The sequence below is a fragment of the Ornithodoros turicata genome, chromosome 8, assembly GCF_037126465.1.
Source record: "Ornithodoros turicata isolate Travis chromosome 8, ASM3712646v1, whole genome shotgun sequence".
Taxonomy (NCBI): domain Eukaryota; kingdom Metazoa; phylum Arthropoda; class Arachnida; order Ixodida; family Argasidae; genus Ornithodoros; species Ornithodoros turicata.
In genome coordinates, this window is record NC_088208.1 from 41,465,333 (window position 1) to 41,487,067 (window position 21,735).

Here is a 21,735-nt window from a genome sequence, read left to right on the forward strand (position 1 = left end):
GTGTTAGTGCAATGAGTCACCATGACAGAGGAAGATGTTAATCTTGTGCAGGAAAAGCCTTTATTTGTGTAGCAAATAAGTTTTCCCATTTACATCATCAGTTAACGGTTGTCGGTGGGCAACATTAAAACGTAGCGCCATCAAACGAGAGGTTGAAAGGAGAAAGGTTGTCCTATCCATCACGCTCGCTCACATATTACTCTATAAATAGGTACAACCTAAATAGCCGCGTAAATAACCTAAAAGTGAAACAACAATTCACGTATCATGATTCGGTGCTGCTCTGTGTCCAGCAATAAAGAAGATACGCTTTAGCCCTTCCTCAGGAACAGAGAAGAGGTTTACACCTCAATGTACGCACAATTCTGTAATAGACTACGTCGTCACGTTCCTCATACGCAGAAAGCATCACGTCCAGAAATGCCCTTTGTTGAGACAAGTTTGAAAGCATTTGGGATAAGAGTCTCGCCCCCGAGCTTGGAGCGTTGCAGACGTCTTGGGGCGTCAAGCCGGCAAACAAGTGCACTGCCTCTTGGCATTTTGCGAACACAAACATCTTCCCAGTGGGATCCGTCAGCCGCAAGACAAGAAGAAATCGCAAGGAGAGCTTCAAGTATTTACACCACGGACAGGGCAAGCGCAGATGTACCGGGTCCCCGTTTCCAACTAGGCTCGACAATGAAATGCTCTTCTTACATTTCTTACAGGTGGCCCAAATAAAGCTTACTGGTCTCCAGGAATTTGGAAAGATGTCGCTGATGCTGGCGATGAGTCTACACTCGAAAGGTGGCTCACGTGACTTGATTTGAGCAATCGGAATTGGTTTCAAATGTTGTACGTTGTGTGTGACTATAACTGGAGGTAGGGACTCGTATAAAGTAGGACATCCCCATTCTGTTACTTGAAGAATGAGGGGACTGGATGAGGTATGCACATCCGGAATGCCACTTGCATGTACTGAGCTACTACTAATGGTGATCACTTGCTCAACTAAAGATACTTTATCCGGTGCTTTCATCTCGGCAATCCCCATATCAGCATCAGAAATGGACTCCTGTACCATTGTAGCGTCGTCTGTAACCTTGTCACAATTTTTGTCTATTGCCACCAGGACTACTGTCCTTTCAGAAGCAGTCGCTTGAGGCACGGATTCCTGCACACATTCTGTTTGTACACTAACACTTTCTCCGTGCTGCACCTCTTTATTCTTGTTCTTTCTGGCATTCAGCAATCTTACCAGAGATGCCGGCGGTTCTTGTAAGACTGTAATCTTGCACTTTTGCTTCGAGAGGTTGAGTGCCATATAACAGGAATCGCTCGTTGCTGAACTGGACAGACTGACGCCTTCAAGCAGAGCATATTTACCAATTAAATGTTCCAGGTCCCTCGTGTTGTGTTTGCCGCAAACTGTTACATGAAGTAATTCGCTGCTCAAGTAGTGAACGAGGTCGGGATCTTCTGCTAATAGCTCTGCATCACGCGGGCCCGTCTTCACGTTAGGACCTGGTCCGTTCCAAATTGCGAGCACGGAAGTTTGGTGCGTGACCTTCCAAATTGCAACAACAACACAGACAATATCCCGTGATTCGTACGATGTAACTGTGCCGCGCATTGCCTCTGTAGTCCCCCTGTTGCCATTCACGTCCCTCCCCTGTAAGGAGGAACAGAGAAAACATTTGACAAGGACATTATGGGAAAGGTAAGTCGGTTTCGTTTTAAAAAGACATGCTCAATGCAATGTTGCGATGCTTACATGGTAAGGTTCTGAAACATGCGCCTTAAAAGTACCGCCAAGTGGGTAGCACTGTTCGCTCGCTGTATTCCGCGCAGAATTCTTCAAGAAGCAAGTTTTAATGACATCCAGTCTCAGACACATAAATAATCATGATAATCATTTATAGGGTGTCCTCTTTGTTGCGCTGAAGGGCGTTTAGCCAGCCGCCGGCTCTAAAGCGAAACGCACCGCCTCGAAAATATTGTCGCCACCGGCGTGCCAGCTCGGAAGACCTCTCATTGGCTGCGCATTATATGTATAAATATTTGGATGCTCATTGGTCTAAAAAACTGGCGTCAGTTTCCTTCGCGCTGATTGGGCGAGAGTCATTTGAGTGAGGAGCGAGCATCCGAACGCGCGAACCGCTCAACGGAAGCAGTCGAACGGAGGAGAAAGAAGAACGACAGAGAAGACATCGCGTCTGTCCGGCCATGCGTGTTCTCTTGGACTGCAACCGTTGTGCACGCAGACGCTACGGGGTAGTTTGAGGGCTTTGAATGCTTTAGATTTAGATTGTGGCGAACTGCTAATGTGAGAACGGAATGGCACATCCACCCCATCATCACAACAGCGGGAAGACGAACATGACATGGAATCCGCCTGCACCTCCAAAGGACGCAGAAATCGTCGGAGAGGAAGTCTGCACTCTTTCCGACGTACTGCAGGTGAACGGTAAGACAAGTTTGATTACTTTTTTGTGACTGAAGGAAGTAATGCAGGTTTATCACGTTAAGTGTATTACGTACAGCATTTACGAGTCACTCGGTACGTTAGCGGCGTTTCATTGTGCAGTGCATTGCCGTAACTTGTACGTTTCTGATATGCCGTTAATCAAAATATGTGTGGTTATGCTAGTTGCCCCTCATGCGCGTCTCAGCCGTTCATTCACTGTGATCTACAAACATTCGTGACAAATGCCTTGGTGTTCAAATACGAAATCAAGATAGATTGCCTATCATAGCAGTGATTTTCGTGCAGAGTTACTGATCATCAATGTATTTTTTGTTTTGTTTTAGTTCTCCCGCAACCATCGGCAACAACGACGCACATAGCTCAGCATTGGCTTTTGAACGGCCCTTGGATGTCGAAGTACTTAAAGCTCCAGTGAAGCCTGTTACAAGACGTAAAAAGATATGTACTGTAGCTTTTTCGAGGCGGTTCCCGAGGACAAATAAAGTTGATTTGTCATACACCATTGCTTTTTGATTGTCTGCTTCGGGACAGCATGATCGTTGCTCTACAGCAAGACAACAAGCGCCGAAGACAAACGGACGAGCCTGGGGGGGTAGGGGGGGACGAGAGGAGAGACAAAAAACCCGAGGAGAGAAGGGGAAGGAGGTTGGGAAAGGAGGTCGGTCTGCGCATGCGCACTGGGCCCCAGCTTTTTTCCCGCGCAGCAGCTTGGGGACGCTGTGAGTGGCTCCTCGAGATCACGTGGTTTGGGCGCCCGCCATTTTCCCTGGACCATTGCGTAAACGGCAGCTTCCGGCGGATGGTTTAGCGCTTCGGATTTTCCCGTATCGTTCCGTTTCGGCTTTTCTTACTGTCCTTCTGGTCCTTTGACGTCATTCAGAAATAGCTTGCTGCAGGGAAGCGATTGCGATCTCGTAGCTGTTGAGTTGTTAAAATCCAGAGAAATCGCGGCCCCTCGTATTGAATCCGTTTAAAATACTGATGTATTAAATGCTGGAAATATATATTTCATTAAAGCCGTCATTTGTACGTTAATGTGTATTATAAAATCATAGTTTTTGTCACCCACAAGGGGATACTACATTCGGACGACCGATCTCTGGACGAAATGAGTCTCCTGTACTATAAAGTCTAATTTTGTCTCCAGTACTGCGCAAAATGCGAGAAAGGAGCAAGTAGTTGCTTACTGATCGCGGATTAAGTGATCGTCACTGTTCCTTTTGAGTGCAATGAGATCGCAGTCGATGAGCAGTTAGGGTTAAGAAGGGCGTTCATGAAACCAAAATGGTGGATTGAATGGCGTATCTTTGGTGCTGTGTGTGAATGGTGGTGAACAAAGGTTGTGTGAAGTCGACCAAGGATGCGAGGATCAGATGGGCGGCCGAAGACGAAGGCCCGAAGTCCGGAGGACGATCATCAAAGCAAACCTCGCCATTCTTCGCAGGGCGCACATCGGAAACACAAGAAGAGTCACAAGTCTCATCGGCGGAAGCATGCCAGGGAGGTGCCTATCGTCGCCACCAAGCCTTTAGTGGAGTATGACGATGTTAGTTCGGACTCGTCCTTTTTCACGGACGAAGCGGAGCTGTCCTACCCGACAACTCCTCCCCCGTCCTCAAGTCGGAATACCTCACAGAGGACGTCGGAGAAAACGCGACGGCGACGCCGAAACAAATCGAACGACGTGAAAGAAACGCGATCGAATCGGCGACAGTCTCCACCCTCCTCGAGGTCTCGGGATTATTCGTGTAATGTGCAGTACTATGAGCGTGATATGGTCAAGGACTACACTAGTAGCAGGACCTATATGGGACCTTATAGGGATAACGTGTACGACAACTATTATGCCCATTCCATGCCTGACCAGCATTCAGACTACTATAGTCGGTCGAGTCGAAAGCTTTCACCTGACCACCCTCGTGCCTACAAAAGAACCCCTCCGAGTTCACCTAGTCCGCCTCCGAGGTCGTCCAAACGACGAAAGTCACCGTCGTCCGACTCCAGGGAAAAAGATCGGCCTCGGAATTACTCTCCCAACAATTCTGCTAGTCTGTACTCATCGAGAAAAGGTTACGCATATTCCAGGAGTCGTAGCAGAAGTCCTCTAAGGTAAGTCTGTCTTGTGCTTTGAAATATTCTTTAGCGGGGAACGAAAGGTGCCTTAGGTTTCTCCCATATTTTCTAGCAATCCTCCCGAAGGATAATGTATGGAACCCATGCCTTCTCACATTAGCTTTATCCGTACGTGAAATATGCATCCAGGGGAGGTGACAAACACACATCAAAAAGTGTATACATTGGATTTCTTCCCCCCTGGATGCGTATTGGTGAGCCGTTAAGCATCTTTCTTCAATTGATAAGTGGCACTTTATTCTTGTCTCTACTCTTTATCTCCTAAGCTGTTCCAGTGTAGTCTTTTCATTGATGTACAACTCAGCGCGAAGCTTTGTACTAGCGTACCACACTCCAGCATCCACCATGATCTTCAAATTTGTAACAAATGAAACCTGCAACATTACACAAAAGGTAACTCTGGGAGCGAAATTTGCTGCTATTGGGAAGTGTACTTGCACCTGTGACGTCTGCCCTGACTCAAAAGGGACATTAGCTGCTGAGTAGATGCTGAAATAGCAAAGTACTGGAGGTCCAAACATGTTCCAGCCAAATAATGGCAGTTGTAGAAGTGTCACAGCAGTGAGATGCCTCAACTGCCATTATTCATTAAGTGGATGTTGTATTTGTGCTTCTATGTTCATCTATAGGGTTTATTCAAATGACATCATCCGTAGTTGTAGGTCCCTACCAAGCGGCTACCCATATCGCACCCACCGTGTTTCAGTGTTATTGTGCAGTTTGGTTTGTAGTATATCCGAGCAATTTCCACGTTTTCGACATTAATATTCATCCAAAAAGCGTATGTGGGAACATAAACTTCGAGGGACTTACAGTATGGCAACGAGGCGACGTCGGTGAATAAACCCTATTATTACTAGACCACGGATTTTTTGCACGGAAAAAGCCTCGTTTTAGGCGCCTATAACAGGCACTAAAAATGGCATTATAAGCACTAGAAATTGACTTTTTTGTCTGTAGTTCCGAAAGTGCAAAGGCGATTGAGTAAATCAGTTCCATCCACAATAATGATACCGTGAATGGGACTTTTCCTAACCTTCCTGCCGCACAAAATGCAAAACGTATCAATCATACCATGGTCACGAGGCTTCTTGTGCAAAGCAAATGAGAACTTGTCGCGGGCAGCATACTGGCATGTTCGAGCATCGGGTGCTATAGTCTAGCATGCAAGTTTCGTAATCTTGGCCTTCTAGACGTCGTTTTCAGCATTACCGCGAGGCAGGATCGAGTCTGTTCGCGCTGCCCGGAAGAAGAGGGGAGCTTGCTAAGGTTGCCAAACCTACCTTCGTACGTCACGCCCCCTCGTACAAAAAACGAAGAAGAAATTTAAAAGAGCTTCGGGGACTCTTCTAGATCTAAAAAGCAATAGCTCCATATTGTGACAAAACGTTCCTATATTTTATAATAATGACCCACGTAACAACACATTACTGGAAAGGAGAGCAGGGTACCCGACTTTTGATTCTCAGCTTACGTTCCAGCACCTACGAGCGATCGATGGTTTCAAAGGGACATGACCAGTTTGGCATGGACGACAGAGTCTCGTTTAATTGGAGGTTTAGGCATTTATAGGCATCCGGTTGGGGCTCCTGTATTTATAAGGTACCATTAGAACTGCACTAAAAAATATTTATTTGCCTAGGAATCTGGGGACTAATTATTACATTCTGTGATGAATTCCCACGAGTCAAAGCCCCCTCGCTTGGCGTCACTATATGTTTGCACAATTGTCCAGACATTCTTCAAAAGTAAACATTTCTTTTCTACAACTAATTTTTGATGGACTAAAAAAACAATGTGCCTAGAATGGTGGAGTCTCGAATAATATGTATTCTTTTATCCTACGCTCTCTTTTTAATGGTTTGAATTTTCTCCACATACGTGAGCAGTATTTCCGGTCCTTTCCAGACTCCGGAGGGCACGCAAGTCACGCAGTCGATCCCGAAGTCCCCTCCCTCGTCCGTCATCTCGCTCCCGAGGCCGCTCCAAATCTCCCCTCTCCCCACCACCGGTGGCCTACCAGACGGCACGGCGGCGCTCGGAGCGAAGCCCAAGCCCAAAGTTTGCATCCACCAGCCTTGGCGCGGAGCTCCGCAAGCACCGCAAGGGCCGCGAGCTCGAGAAGAGCCGGCAGCACGCGGCGGCCTCGCGGAAGCACCATGCCACACCTGCGCCACCTGTCCCACCCAATCCGAATGGGGACTCTGTGCCACAAATACCCCCTCCACCACCACCACTCCCACCATCGGAGCCACCACCACCACCTCCTGAGGTAGTGCCTCCCCCGCCCCCAATGCCAGATCCACCAGCCAAACCGGACGTGGTGGTACAAACACCGCCATCGTATGTCTCCACTCCCTGCACACCAGAAGAGCCAGATAGCAATGGGGTGAGTAGTCCACTCTGAAAGCAGGTCAAGTTGAAATTTGACAATGCCGAACATGCAATAAAAAAGATGGGTGTTTCAGGTACGTGAGCCTGTAGATGAAGCTGGCAGCAGCCACTCAACTCCAGAGAAACGTCCCCCAACACCCCCTGTTCCCCACAGGAAAAGCATCAAAGAACTACCCATGCCTCCAGGAATGAAAGTAGAGGATGTGATGTCACCGGAACTTGTGGACAGGGACGAGGGTTCACCCCTTCCTCCCACTCTGACAGCCCACCAGGTTGTGCCTCCAGCCACACAGATGCAGGTCTTCAGACGCCCCAGGTACATCATCACCAACACATAGAAGGAGGGAGGAGATACACGTAGAATAAAATTTTTCATTCAGGATATTGAACAAGCCCCCTTCGGATGATGACCGTTTCCCAAACTGGGGTGAACGTTGTGTGGATGTCTTTGACATTGTCTGCCAGATCGGAGAAGGCACGTACGGACAAGTGTACAAGGCCAAAGATAAGGACACTGGTAAGTGCCTTCCCTACTGGAGAGATGTCACACATAACAGAGAACGTGGCAGTTGTGTGCACACGGGATAATACGAATAAGCAAATGGAATTTAAAAGAAATATCTGCCTCGAGAAAATGAGAAAGGAAGAACTCTCTTCCCTGTGATTGAGAAAAAGGTGGAAAAGGTTGCAACTTAATGGTGTAGAGTTAACTGACGAGTTTATCACACAACAGGTGAACTGGTAGCGCTCAAGAAAGTGCGATTAGAAAACGAAAAGGAGGGATTCCCAATCACAGCCGTTCGAGAGATCAAGATCCTGCGCCAACTGAACCATTCAAGCATCGTCAACCTCAAAGAGATTGTGACGGACAAGCAAGACGCGCTCGACTTCAAGAAAGACAAAGGTTAGAGGAAAGGGAAACATCCCACTTAACTTAACTCTCCCCCACTTCGTGCGTAGGTGCCTTTTATCTGGTATTTGAATACATGGACCACGACCTAATGGGTCTGCTGGAATCTGGACTAGTGGAGTTCAATCAACTCCACATTGCCTCTTTCATGAAGCAGCTCCTAGAGGGTCTCAACTATTGCCATCGCAAGAACTTTCTCCACAGGGACATCAAGTGTTCCAACATACTCATGAACAACAGGTACCACATTCATTAGAATGTTATGACGCAATTTTAGCGTTAATTCGTACTGGTGTCCCATACTTTTTAAATTGCCTAGCCACAGTGAACCGGCTGGGCACTGGAAGGCGCAGTGCTAGTCTGTCGGGGAAAGTATTTGTATGCTCGCAAACCAAGTGTGTAGTAAAAGAAAATGCAGATATAATAGACAATGTGAGTAAATCATGGCGTGCCTCCTGGAAAGAGAAGAGTACACCTCACGGACACCTCATGGCTGAGAGAGGAGGAGACCTTTCTGATAAACAAAAGAGGGTTTTCTTTCTCGGAGAGCAAGTTGTCCTCCCTGCAAGGTGATCCTGTACACACAAGCATGCGGTTTACTCTGAAACCCTGCGAGAGATTTTGTCATCCACCACAGCACGTGGCGACTTGAAAAATGTTGGTATCATCCTGATAACATCCATGATCGTATAATTGAGAAAGGCTCCTTTTGGAGGCGATATATTTATAAGGTGCCTTCAGGAATTGAGGAGCAAAGGAGTAACTGTTGTGGTTCGTGTGTTTATTTTGAGCTAAAAATAGTTATTTTGGATTTACTTCCTCAGGGGCCAAATTAAGTTGGCAGACTTTGGTCTGGCCCGACTGTACAGTGCGGAAGACAAGTCCCGACCGTATACCAACAAGGTGATAACGCTCTGGTATCGACCTCCAGAGTTGCTGCTGGGTGAAGAGAGATACGGACCTGCAATCGATGTCTGGAGCTGCGGGTGAGAGAGTATGCGATTGTTGATAATGGTCCACGTTTTCTTCCTGTCTGTAATTACAGGTAGAGCCTAGAATTTTCTGGAAATATTTTTTCTAAATTCGGGGAGCAAAAATCGGGTACATAAATATGCACTCTAAATTAAAGCAAATTCGGGTGTAAAGACTTCCAGTACGATAAATAGAGCCTGAAGTTTTCGGGAAATATTTTTTTCTAAATTCGAGGGGTAAAAATCGGGTAAATAAACGTGTGCACTAAATCCATGCGAATTCGGGTGAAAAAACTGACGGTATGCTAAATTCGGGGAGAAATCGGGCTCAGTTACTCAAACTAACTGGAGTGGTTTGGTACAAACGGTGATGTGACTGCATTTGCTGCCAAAAAAGCAAGTCAATGCATTCCTACAGACATCCCAGTGAGGGGCATTGACGGGTAAAAATCGGTTTTCACCCTTAAGGGTGAACCTTCAATTCGGGGTGCAAATTCAGGGAAGAATCGGGTAAAATCCTAAAACTTCAGGCTCTAACGATAAATTTGGAAGGAAATCTGGCTCGGTTACTCAGACTGACTGAACCGGTTCGGTACAAATGCTGATCTAACTGAGTTTGCTGCCAAACAAGTTAGAGTGCATTCCTACAGATGTCTCGGTGAGTGCAATTTGCTGGGTAAAAATCGGGGTTAAACCCTAAAACTTGAGGCTCTAATTATAAGGACAGAAACCACAAAGTCTGGTTTAATCAATCACAAACGCTTTCCCCAAATCGAGAACAGTTCGAGTCAGCGGCAGCTCTATTTCCAGTCAACTCCTTGACCAATTTTGCTTTCCGACGACTTACCAATGACCACAATTGGTTGACACATTCATTCTCACCCATGCAGATGCATCCTTGGAGAACTGTTCACGCGCAAACCGGTGTTCCAGGCCAATCAGGAAATGGCCCAATTGGAGTCTATCAGCCGCGTGTGCGGCACTCCGTGTCCAGCTGTCTGGCCAAGGGTGATCCAGTTGCCCCACTGGGGAACCTTTCGTCCCAAGAAGCAGCACCGACGAAGGTTACGGGAGGAATTCTCGTTCCTCCCGTCTCCAGCTTTGGACTTGCTCGATCAGATGCTGGAGCTGGACCCCGATCGGCGTGTGACAGCTGAGGCGGCACTACGCTCTCCGTGGCTGGCACCAGTGCGTCCAGATCGCCTGCCACCGCCAGAGTGAGTTCTTCCCTGGGATCCCTTATTTTGAGGGGTGAACTGGAATCAAATATCAATCACTCCAAGTGTTTCATTCGCGAATCGAATACCCAATATTCGGATTTCCGAATATCCGACTATTCGCAAAATATGAAAGACCCCCCCCCCCGAAAGTGGGCTTCGCCTAATGCTTTCCTGCATGAGGTGAAGCCTGCTTTACAAAACTGCCCATGCTGCAGGGCCAACACAGACAGATTGTAGTTTATCTTGAGATAACGTTAGCCTAAGTTTATTGTGCATACTCCTCCTGTGTGCAGTTTAGCAGTGGAAGTCGGGGGGTTTGATTTGATGTTTGGGAGACTTAAATAATGCCTACAGCCCAGGAACAAAAAAGGGTGTACTAAAGATGTAATTTCCACAGGGCATGTATTGTAAGTTCCTTCCTATAATCTTCCTACAAAAGTCTGTAGATGCAGAAAGATGTTTCAGCAGGTATAAAATGATTGAAGGCGACAGACGGCATTCTTTGTGAGAGGGGAACACAAGATACCATGTATGCCACAACAGTGTTTTGAATCTGTAATTTTTTTTCATATTTTTTGTATATTCGTATTTGTATATTTGTCGTATTCATGTGGTGAAAAGCGAAAGCACGTGTCCTGTGGTTCTCTCGAAGATAGCAATCTCCGTTCGTAACTTGGCAAAATGTGAGACCACGCGTCCGGAAGTTCTCCCGAAGATAGCAATGGAGACCTGCTCCCGCATTCTTTTACGCACGAGCATCGAAACGGCTGAGGATATAAAATAATGTTATACGTACACACTTTCATTTCCTTCCTCAGTCGCAACTCTAAAAACATCGTTCACGATTTTAAGCCTAACCCAGTTTGAGAAAATATATTGACACCTTTTTCTCTGCTACGTAGTCAACAGGAAGTTTTGATCCCCTCAAAACAGCGAGGCTTTCTTGCTTTCCCAACGACTAGTAATTAGGGTTGCCACCAGGCCGGTATTATACCGGCACGACCGGTTATTTGCTCGCTCTGCCGGTTGCCGGTAGGAAGGTGATACCGGCAGCCTTTTGCCGGTATTTGTGACTCAAGACCTTTCATATGGGCTTTTGCGGGGTCTTCCCTTCAACATTCCACTACAGCTTGAATAAATCTGGAGCATAGCCCCAACTCCGCAGTCACCAGTTCTTTCCTTAGTTATCCATTATTATTATTATTATTACACACAGGAACATATGTTTCCTCGTATTATCTTGAGCTTGCTCTCTATCTCTGTTTTCTGTGTGTGCTCTTCCACCTCTCACCCACTTCCCTTTCTCCCTTTCCCTCTATTCCACCTCCTCTCCCTCAGCCGGTATTTTTCACTACGAAAGGTGGCAACCCTACTAGTACTTTTCAATATTCCCCCCTCCCTCAAAATAGTGTGTTGTATGTGTCCTCTTCGCGAGAAGTAAAATCGACGGTGTCCGCAGTGTGCTGTAACCAATGTCAACGAGGGCCAAGTATAAAACGCTTTCCCTGAAGGAAAACCTGGCTGCTATCGACGAAGTGGAGACGGGATTGAAAAAGGCTGTTGTCGCGACTAAGTATGGAAGTGAATGCCAGAAGTTGGAATCTACCAGTAAGCGGCCCTATCCTGCAGGCAAAAGCCAATGAACTGGCGGAGCGTCTTGGACTTGCGGATTTCAAATGTAGCAACGATTTAAAGAGAGACACGGCCTGGTCTTCAAAGCTGTCAGCAGTGAGGAGGCTGCAGTGGATCCGAGCGTCGTACAACACTGTCCTGTGTTTGCGGATAATTGGAATAAAAATCTGCGGTCCCCTGAAGTTGGAATTAATGAGGTTCTACCGTAGTAGCATCGTTCTGTGCCATTCGCGTTCGCACAGTGTCGCTTGTATGAGAAATGGATAAAACAGACCTCCTTCTTGAGCTCCCACCTTGAAGCTGGAGCCACACAGAAACGAGAGCTGCGCTGCTAGGCGTATTTTTGCTTTCAATCTGCGCAAAACTTTTATTTGTGGTTTGAAACATAGTTCTATATGCGAACGGTGAGAAAGGAAGAAACGACCGCACAGTGAGCATGATAAAGCATCCAAGTGCCGTTTAATAGCTGCTCCAGGAGCATGAACCTCAAAGCGCCCGAGAAGGAGTAAGAGAGCACCCCACTGAGAGGGTGCTCTTTTGTAGTTGATGCTTACCATATAAGGGAAGGTAGACAAAACAATGCAGATACAAGTACCCTCTCACCCTACGATGGAAGAAAAAGTCCCCCAACCCAAACATAAAAAAGTGCATCTATCGATTCTTTCATCCGTATTGTGCAGTTAATCTCGAGTAATTTTTTTACCCAGCCTTCCCCACTGGCAAGACTGCCACGAAATGTGGTCTAAACGGCGGCGGCGCCAACTTCGGCAGGAACAGGACATGGCCGTGGCCACGGCGGGTCCCCCACAGGCCCAATTGAGTCAGCAGGAACAGTGGTCAGGAAGCAGTTCCCGGGATGGTGGAGACAGCCTCGGTCGTGCCCAGCCACCACCACCCAGTGAAGGTAAACCTTCAGCTACATCACGAGAATCATTGCGTCATTGAGTTTCCATTCAGGACATAATGTGTGTGTGTGTGGAGCCGTGAAAGAAAATATCACTTTTGTGCGTACACTGACTGACCATTTTTTTGTCTTTCGTCCGTAGCTACCGTGGAGCCACAGAAGGAGAGCGGCGTTAACAGCCAACAGCTCCAGACGAATCTCAATGCCATCACGTCTGCCTTTCAGAAGCACGAGTCATTGAGCATTGCCCAACTTGCGAACCTGCTCAACATTAAGGTGGGTCTATACATGTCTAATAGGAATTGAAAACTACCATATTCTATATTATACTGCATCGTGGGACCACCAAAAATGGCATCTTAATTTCTGTTATACCATGTTGTGTGCACCGGACTGAAGAGCGTGGAGATTCCTTGCTTTGAAAACAATTTATGAAGCGGGTAGTTATGAAAATCGCTTCTTGGACTCTCTATATAATTAGTAGAGCTGTGCAAATGGCAAATTTTCCAAATATAGTTTGAATATTTCCAAAAAGCCCAATTCCAATGTTTGGTATACAAAGCCTCTTGTGCCCCTACACGATGGGAGATGGAATAATTCATGACTGAACAGCAAGACAAGGCTGGTCCTTGCGCTGTTCAATCATCTTAATCTGTGAACCTACAGCTGTTCAATGAGAATCAAATATGTATCATAAAAGAAAGAAGCAGTGCAGAAAACCTAGCTTTTGTACATGTTGTGGACTGGTTGTATGAATAGTACTTCCAGTCAAGGAGAGTCATCTTCGAGAGCTTTCTTCCTTTGTTGCTCTTTGATTCATGAAAATTGTATCAGTCTTGAGTATGATGAAAGAAGCTTACTTAGCTTAGTAGAATTTTAAGATGGGTCACACAAACTGTAGCATTTGATTCAATTCAATTTCATTGAAGCTTTTATTCTTGCAATGCCCATAAACAACTTACCATCTGGCTACATTGTGCCCTCCCCCGTTACAAGTATACTACTTGCCACTGTGGTCAAATGGAGCCAGGATCTCAGAATTCACGGTCAAAACTGAATTTATAGAGTTGAACAACAGATGCATCTCATCAGAGTGCGCAGCACGTGTTCGCGTGCAAGAATTGAACAAAAACAGCTTTGAACTTACTGCCCCAAGTTACCGAGAAAATGTAACTAAGTAACGTTAACAGTAACTTGGTTACCCTCAATAAGGTCTTTCCTCATGTCATGCGAATGTGTGTGTACCAAGAATGTCACCTTTTATTTTTATTTATTTAACCATATTGCTAAATGACCTGCTAGGGTATTTTTCTCGCACTGAAGCATCTGCCTGTTTGCCCAGTACCACAGCTAAGGGGAATAGAGTTTCGGTTGCCATTAGGTGCATTCTTTTTGGAGAGTGCAACTTGCATTTGTTTCACTGTATATAAAGTGCTCAGTTTCTGCACCATGGGCAGAACAAGTAACATGTGTATCCGATGGGAAAGCCATTGTTCATTGAAGGCCATAGTTAGCGCGGTTTCTCTTTGCCTTTTTTGTTGCAATTTTGTTGTCCTTTTACTCACTTTGTCTTAGGATAAAATACGGGAAATTGAAACATTGCTCACGTTAATTCTATTAGGCGAGATGCTAAATGAAACATGAGCGTGTGCTTTTGGAACACGTAGTAGAACCGTTGATGAAGCGAATCTGTAGGTGCATTCTTTTCGCTTGCACCTCCTGCACCAGATCTGAACTGGGTTATTTGCGTGCTGCACTCTCTCGTTGAAAAGGAAGGCAGCTCCTGAAAACCCGTCTTGCTTGGAGTCTAAGGTAGTGCAAGTGAAGGTAGTGCAATGCGCTTTGTATTAAGCGGCACAAGCGCGGCAATTTACACAAATGTGTGAACTGCAATCCTGCTGCGCTCAATGGCAGACTACGCAGTAGTGGTGAAAAAGGTAAAACGGACCTTTAATGACTTCTCCTTCTGTCCCACGTTTAATGATTTGCTTCATAGCATGGTTGTTGCGATGTACTTTGCTCAAAGGTTGACACGACGACGCGGCAGCTACTGGAGAACCTGAACATGCAGCTGCTCCTAGCAGCAGCGGCCAAACAGGCGCAAAAGGTGCAGATGGCAAGCCACCAACAGAAGCAACAACCGAGTGAAGCGCCCTCTAGCAGAACTCCCCCACGGAAGGCAGACGTGTCTCCACCTAAACGGATCCACAAACCACACCACCTTCTGCCGACACCACAGCCATCACAACCTGCAGGTAAGGCCATATTATATGCAACCCCACGTAAAACAGCGGGGATCGCCATCTTGTGGGACGGTTGTTGCCAAAATCTCAAAATCTGCCAGCTAGATTTGTACAACGTGCACCGAGCATGCTATTTCTCAGAATAGCCACTTGAATCCGTATCCAATCCAGCATGAGCTAAGGCTGCCGTTGCTCCTCAGTGGCTGTATTTACGGTATTTCCAATCGCTAAGGATGTACGATCCTGCGCGTTCTGTCCAGTTGTCTCTGTTGATTGTGATGCTTGCCAACGAACTGAGGCTGCTTTGGATGATGTAGAAGAAAGTGGCCAGCGTAATTCTTCGACCACATTGTGCGAAGAAGTGACTGCATTTCCGCGTTCCGCTGTCGTTCCGCGTATGTAGGCTAAAACTCTTCTTTGTCAGTGCGCAGATTATGTTTTGTGATTGCCAATGAACAATAGCACTTGTAGTTGGCAGCTTTGTTTTCGCTTTCGCGAGTGAATGTTTTCTATCATAAGTGCTTCGTGAAACAATTTTCTCCAGCAAACACCATGTTGCGAATTGGTTTGCCAGTGGAAATTGTTGCAAATCTTTTTGCGTTTGAGTTGTGGAATAATAACACGCAGTATATCATAGTGGTACGCTCGATTTATTTGCAAATACATATTTCGTAATCAGTCATACTTGATAAGGCAAGTTGCATTATCACTTTGAATCTCTCTCAAGTACTCCATGAATCAATTTCAACCTCCAAGTAACTTTTCTTTTAAAATTCTGGTTTGGAAGTGGAACCGCTTTCATGCACCTCTTTTTTTTTTAACCCGCAAGTTTTGCAACCAGCTTGTTCACGTCATCCCGTTCCACACTCGAAGAAAGCGGCTTAGACGCTGTGTGTTGAGCTCTGTCATAAAAGACTAAACGGACCTTTTCTACCATCCTGTCTGCTGACATTGATATTCACACATAGCATATACCTTTCAGTTCTCCACATATGCGAGCATGTTAGACGTAAGATGTGAAACAGTGATTACGTTCACAAAGTATATGCACACACGGAGTTTACTTTGGTGTAGATTCACACGAGTCGAGGCATGCGCGTAATTAAGAAATCTGGTACAAGATGAGTACATTACTAATAGCTGCAACATGCACATTCACCCACCCGTATGCTTGTCGTTTTTTCCACACAAATGCTTCGTGCTTGGTAGAAGTGAAATATGGAACACAGTCATTACATACACAAAATGTGTGCACACGTAGTGCCATCACTTTGCTGAACGTAATTGCTTATTGCTTCGTAATAAAATTTTTTTGTACGGGGCTTTAATGTGTCTGGAAATTATATTTAAATCGCTCAATAAAAGAAAAGCAAGAGGTACTGCTTCACCACTAGCACCTGTTTCTTAGTCAAGTAGCTGAAAGTGAAAGTGTAGCATCGTTTCTCTTTTATCGCTCACTTTAAATAAAATTTCTGGACACGTTAGAGCAAACACACGATATATTGCCTGATCTCTCTCATGTACCATGATCGTCACCTGTGTCTGAATGGGAAGATTTTCTCCAATAAGGAGGGAGACTGCTTTCCATAAATAAAAATATGCTGTTCCCACTGCAGTCAACCATCATACTAATATGCTTAGTGTAGTCTACTTGTTGTGCCACAGGAAGTGTGCTGTGAGAGTTGCTCACTGCTGTACCTTAGAAATGAGCTGCTTGAGTAATCATGCCTTTTTTTGCCATGCCTGCCCCTCTGGATTATGCCATCAAGCTGTGCTTCACATTTCGCGATCTTTGGACGTCCGCATTTATCGCTTAGGTTTTACCGTTAGCAGTATTGTAGCTTCCATCCTCCCTTTGCAGAGACATTAAAAAACATTTTGGGGGATTTTGGCTCAACATGGTGCCTAGATATGATAGCTATGTAGCATGCCAAAACCCACAATCAGGAAACGGAAACTGTCATTCTAGCTTGTTACAACAATTGCTAAGAATGACAAGAAAGGTTGGTTATTACTAATTTTTACGCGATCATTTTTCGATAATTTCTTTTTTGTTTGTTGAAGCAAATACAACGGCGGCATTTTGTGGGTCTGGCATTCCACAGGATGGCAGCCTCTGCTGTTTGACGCTGATGTAATGGCAGCTCGACCCACCTGACTGTATGTTTGTAACAGCACCCATTTCAGATGTTCAACGTCTGCCAAGTCCCGCAACTTTAGTCCGGGCGACCCAAGACACTGGACGTCTCCCTACCCCACGCAAACCAGATCCACCTGTTGCAAATCCTCCTTCCACTTACCGTGGCATCCCCACAGTGTCGTCTGTTCCAACCCATCACCTTCCGACGTCTCCTAAAGTTGACGGGGCTTCCGTCGGGTCTCAGAGCTACACGACGACTGGTGTAAAAGCTGCGTTGGCACAGCTTCTGGAAGCTCAGGGCTTTCGCGTCCGAAAACCAGGTATAGAACCCAGCGGAGATGAGGCAGCCTACTCGGAACAACGTCCCACCATGGACCAGTTGATGGAGGACCATAATTATGCTCCTTACCCCGATCGGCGGGCCCCCAAAGTCTCTCTGCTCGGAAGTCCGCCACACAGCACACCCAAGAGGGTGACGCTTCTAAAAACGCCACCTGTAAGTTCTGACAGCACAGAAAATTTCAGTTATGGAGCAAGCGGGGAAGCGTATGGGACGGGGGCATCGTATATGGCACAGTTTGCGGAGGGGCAAAGGTTCAGGGATCAGTATTCAGAGTCGTATGGGGATACGTTCCGGGGACAACCCGTCTTTAGAGGGAAAGGTAGGCCACATTAAACATCCTATCTTGGGACTGAACAGTGTGATATATGTACAAAAGTGGTGGTGTGTATCAAAGGACAAATTTTTGTTTTACATTGGGGTAGACCTTATGCTGCTGTCTTTGTGTCTGCTCTTGTGTCCTCGCCTCAAAGGGGACGGACCACAATTTCTTTCTAGCTCAACTGCGTTATTAGAGCTCTCAAAACACATTGTGTAACCTGTACTAAGTAAAATTCTGTTTCATTGTAAAGTAGAAAACTTTGTGACACTGTTGCCTGACACACGAACCTTCTCCTACAATGTTGCCAAAACATGAAACAGATATCTGCACTTCCTGCACGTCTCTGGGGATAAAAAATTGTCCGGTTTTGTGTCACTGTGGAAACCACCGTCAACTGTGCTTACGGTTGACCCATCTTTGGGACCTGCAATGTGTTGGAAGACGACGTCTGACGGATTTTAAAGCTTCGACCAGCGAGACTGTTTCTGCATAAACTTTTCCACCCGCCTGCCACGTTTCACAAAGTTCATCTCTCGTAGTTGGCTTGTAAGGTAAGTAGGCCTTTGTATTCTACACTTGTTGAGCGTACTTGATGGGTGCTGAAACATTGTCAAGTTCCTTCACGTGCAGGAAGTGCAAATACTGCAAACACTCTTAGTACACTACAACATGTACATATATGCTGTACTCACTCGTGCTTTGTTTTTTTCACATCAACGCTGGAATGTCTTTCACAAGGTGAGATGTGTAGAGAATAACAAGTTCTCCCCTTGACTGTTGGTTTGGATATTTTTGTTTTTTAGTTGTAGCTGGCTATAATCTGGTAACCCTGGTTTTGATGAATGGATCATATGGATTTGGAAGGGGACACTCTAGCTGCCGCACCGTGAGGTGTTGGTGATACACTGGACCAGCAGCAACCGAGAAAATCATCCTGGATGCCAAACCTGAAAGCCTCTACTAACTGCAACTAGAAATTGTGGCATAGTTGAGTCTGATGTTTGCCGTGGATTGGTTTTGTGTTTGCTCATGTAGCGTCGGGAAGACATTCGAGTCAATTTTCCTTCTCAGTAAGATGTGAGCACCTACAGACAAAGCCATAACCATGGAGAGCCTGTGTTTCAAAATCTGCCGAGGAGGCGTTGATCGACACTGGAGAAGATGAAGCGTTTCTGTTGCTGCTTTCCAAAGCAAAAAAAAAAAAAAATTGTAAACCCCAATTCGTACGTGGTTCAAGTGTCAACTATAGTCATGTTATATTCCTCCTGGACCGAAAATCACGCAGGAATTTGCGTAACTTGACAGAATACATGACAAGAGCCAACGTAGAATGTCGACTATGCCGGAATTCCCTGTGGAAAAAAATGAAACGTCACACTCTAAGAACCAGTGAGAGCGCGAAACACTCGATCCTATGGAATAATCCGGAATTTGGATAGTATCGCGATAGTTTTTCGGACTCTGTTACCGTGATATGGGTTGTGTATGTCGCTTAAGCCAAGTCAATCCAGCACAAATCTCATTTCGTTCCGTCTAACTAGCAACTTCTTCACTCCGAATTTAAAGTTTTGTCACGTTTCTTTTGAAAACGAATCCTCCAGAATTCGCTTTTTGCTTCTGCAATCTATCGACAGTTTAATCGCTCGTAATTTAAAACAACAGCTGAACATATTTCTATCGGAAACAAAACCCGAATTCTTGATTTTCGCGTGCAGTTGGACGATCTCCTTTTGTATTGATAAGTTACCTTACGGGAAAATTGCTGGTCGGAAATAAAATATGGAAGTCTCGAAATACCGGCTATAAAGTGGCCATTTCTGAGTCAAGGAGCAATGGGCTGTCAGCGCTGGAGGCACCGTGCAAAATATTTTCGCTCTGCGGTGCGGCTGTGCAATGGAATCTACGAAAGTCATTCAGTAGCGACACTGAGCCACGCCGGCGAGCGAGAACACCATCTTTGGTTCGGCGTCGCTTAGCAATGGGACGCCAATCTCTTTAGTGACTCTAGGAGTAAGCAGACGCGGCCGACCGACACGACGTCCTCCTCCTGCGATGTGCTCTTTTCACGAGACAGAGCCCTCGGTCGCCTCAGCCATGGGGTGATCCCCGAAAAATATGACTTTTATCTGCCAATTCAACGCGGGCGCAGCGTTACCTGACTCACCCCCTACAAGCAGCCTGAGTTCAGTCCAAAGTTTCGTTTCACTACGCAGTGTCCTGGCAGTGGCTGCTTGTGACGTCGCATCTAGTTTCTCCGTCAACAGTCGTGTCGCAGCAGTCGCAATGTTTGTAGAGGAGTTATTCTAACCAATGGTTCATGTCGCACTCCGCATTGCAGGACATATCCTTACAGATGATCTCTTCATTGTCCCTTTAATTTTGTCACAAACTGAATATTGGCACTATTACTTCTGCAGTGCTCCGAACCGTTATCAACTGTTACTTCTACACTCGCGAGGACAATACATCGCAGAGCGAAAATATTTTGCATTGCTTCCTCGGTGTCTAGGAGACCCATGAAGAAAATTTCCCAGCATAATTGCCCCAAATAGCTACCAGAAAAGCCGTAGAGAAGAAAGTGGTGGCCATTTCGTTGCAGATGACGACGCCTCGAAGCGGAGGGAGTGCATGGGGCGTAATAAAAGCGGTCAGTTGTGGGGTCTCACGTAAGGCGAAATTTCCGGAGGCTCAAAGAACCTGAATTGTGTTTCTGCTGGTCCATCGTAGCATCCAATCGTCACAAGCGGAACACCGACTAGTACTTGATTGTTTACTTCTTTATTCCGAAAACAAGAAGCACACCGGGAGCGCAACAAATAAAACGGTTCAAAACTACAATCAGTAGGAATGAAAAAGTCTGCCGTGCGTTGTTTATTACGATATTTTCCTGGGAATAATGAATGTTCACCCCCAACACACACCTACTCATTGCGTTTGAACCGGGTTCGAAAGACAGTGGGCGACGGAAGAGGGACAACCGGAGCCCACCACAGCTCAGGTTCCCTCTTCAAACGGGGTCAGACAAAAGTTATATTATGATCGTTCGTGGACTGTCGCTAACTTTTGGTCTCCGGCTTCGTGACTGTATATGTTCTGGTTCCGGATTCTGGGACGTAGCCTTTCCCTAGGTTAGTAGCGGGTGTTTTGTGTCGGCCTGAATGAGGGTGCAGGACGACTTCTTCCCCTGTGTCTAGTCTCTTCCTTGTCAGTAATGACCCTGCCCGGGCTTGGAAAAGGAGGCTCCATCTCCTTCCCACGTTATTGCTAGATGGCACATTTCTTTTCTTGTTAGGTTATTCCTTTTTTGGTTGATAGTTTGGTGGTCTATGCGAGTTATCCACTTCTAAGGGTGTCTTGGGAGCGGTCTCCTGAGCTGAGAGGGTTGGTACGAGTGACGGGATTGGTATTTTGCTTTATTTTTCGGACGAGGTTCAATTCATAATGCTGCAGATAGTCCGTTCTGTTTTCAATCGTTGCTCCTAAATAAAAGTTGGTTTGTAGGTTGTTTATTTTTCCCCGCTGAAACGTTTCCTATATCCGAGCACGTGGTCACCTCAGTGGTTGTAATAAGGATGATATGTCGTCTGCGAAGGCTAATGTCCGTCGGATTTTTGTCTCTTTCCTGGTGGAACGAGTAGGTCTGATAAAAAATTGAGCAGCCCTGTCGTAAGGGATGTAGGGAAAAAAATGCTCCCATATATATCCCGAAGCGAGACATATAAATAACCTAGTAATGAGCTTATGTCGCAAGCGAGAGCAACTCCAGACGTGGAACCATTCGTAAGCCAACCTCCTGATGTGAAATCTCCAGTGTGGTACAATCTGTGTATACTGCTTGTGTCGTATTCGGGTGCATTTTTCTAATTGGCATAGGAAGCCCATGTAGACAAAGTCTTTGCTTTGAGCCTGTCCAAGCTCAATGAGTTTGATCACTTACGCTTACTAAAGCGGCTTTGGTCGAGAAAGATAACGATTGCTATGGGATAGCCGTTCTGTATATCGGATAGTTTTGTATGACATTCACTTTGTGGCTTCTCCGCCAGGAGTGCGAAGAAAAGT

General features: G+C 46.0%; 2 protein-coding genes and 1 long non-coding RNA gene across 5 annotated transcripts; 2 read left to right on the plus strand and 1 right to left on the minus strand.

Annotated features, from left to right (window-relative positions):
• Positions 1–41: 41 nt before the first annotated feature.
• On the minus strand, positions 42–3,302 carry LOC135367431 (uncharacterized). 2 transcript variants are annotated; one of them, XM_064600705.1, is made up of 3 exons: positions 3,270–3,302; positions 1,754–1,928; positions 42–1,651 (listed from the first exon to the last, which is right to left on the minus strand). In XM_064600705.1, the coding sequence occupies exons 2-3, from the start codon at positions 1,874–1,876 to the stop codon at positions 323–325; spliced, it is 1,452 nt and encodes a 483-aa protein (XP_064456775.1). In that variant the 5' UTR covers positions 1,877–1,928; positions 3,270–3,302; the 3' UTR covers positions 42–322. The 2 variants fall into 2 exon arrangements, with proteins under 2 accessions (XP_064456775.1, XP_064456774.1); XM_064600704.1 differs by lacking the exon at positions 3,270–3,302 and having other exon boundaries at positions 1,754–1,954.
• On the plus strand, positions 1,912–2,964 carry LOC135367435 (uncharacterized). The gene is made up of 2 exons (XR_010414460.1): positions 1,912–2,446; positions 2,791–2,964. It is a non-coding gene; the product is annotated as an uncharacterized LOC135367435 (long non-coding RNA).
• A 29-nt stretch (positions 3,303–3,331) lies between the features above and the next one.
• Positions 3,332–17,785, plus strand: LOC135367429 (cyclin-dependent kinase 12-like). 2 transcript variants are annotated; one of them, XM_064600702.1, is made up of 12 exons: positions 3,332–4,576; positions 6,509–6,989; positions 7,069–7,310; positions 7,375–7,511; positions 7,728–7,898; positions 7,955–8,144; positions 8,729–8,890; positions 9,766–10,092; positions 12,435–12,631; positions 12,774–12,907; positions 14,658–14,886; positions 17,062–17,785. In XM_064600702.1, the coding sequence occupies exons 1-12, from the start codon at positions 3,828–3,830 to the stop codon at positions 17,688–17,690; spliced, it is 3,648 nt and encodes a 1,215-aa protein (XP_064456772.1). In that variant the 5' UTR covers positions 3,332–3,827; the 3' UTR covers positions 17,691–17,785. The 2 variants fall into 2 exon arrangements, with proteins under 2 accessions (XP_064456772.1, XP_064456771.1); XM_064600701.1 differs by having other exon boundaries at positions 3,333–4,576; positions 17,050–17,785.
• Positions 17,786–21,735: the final 3,950 nt, after the last annotated feature.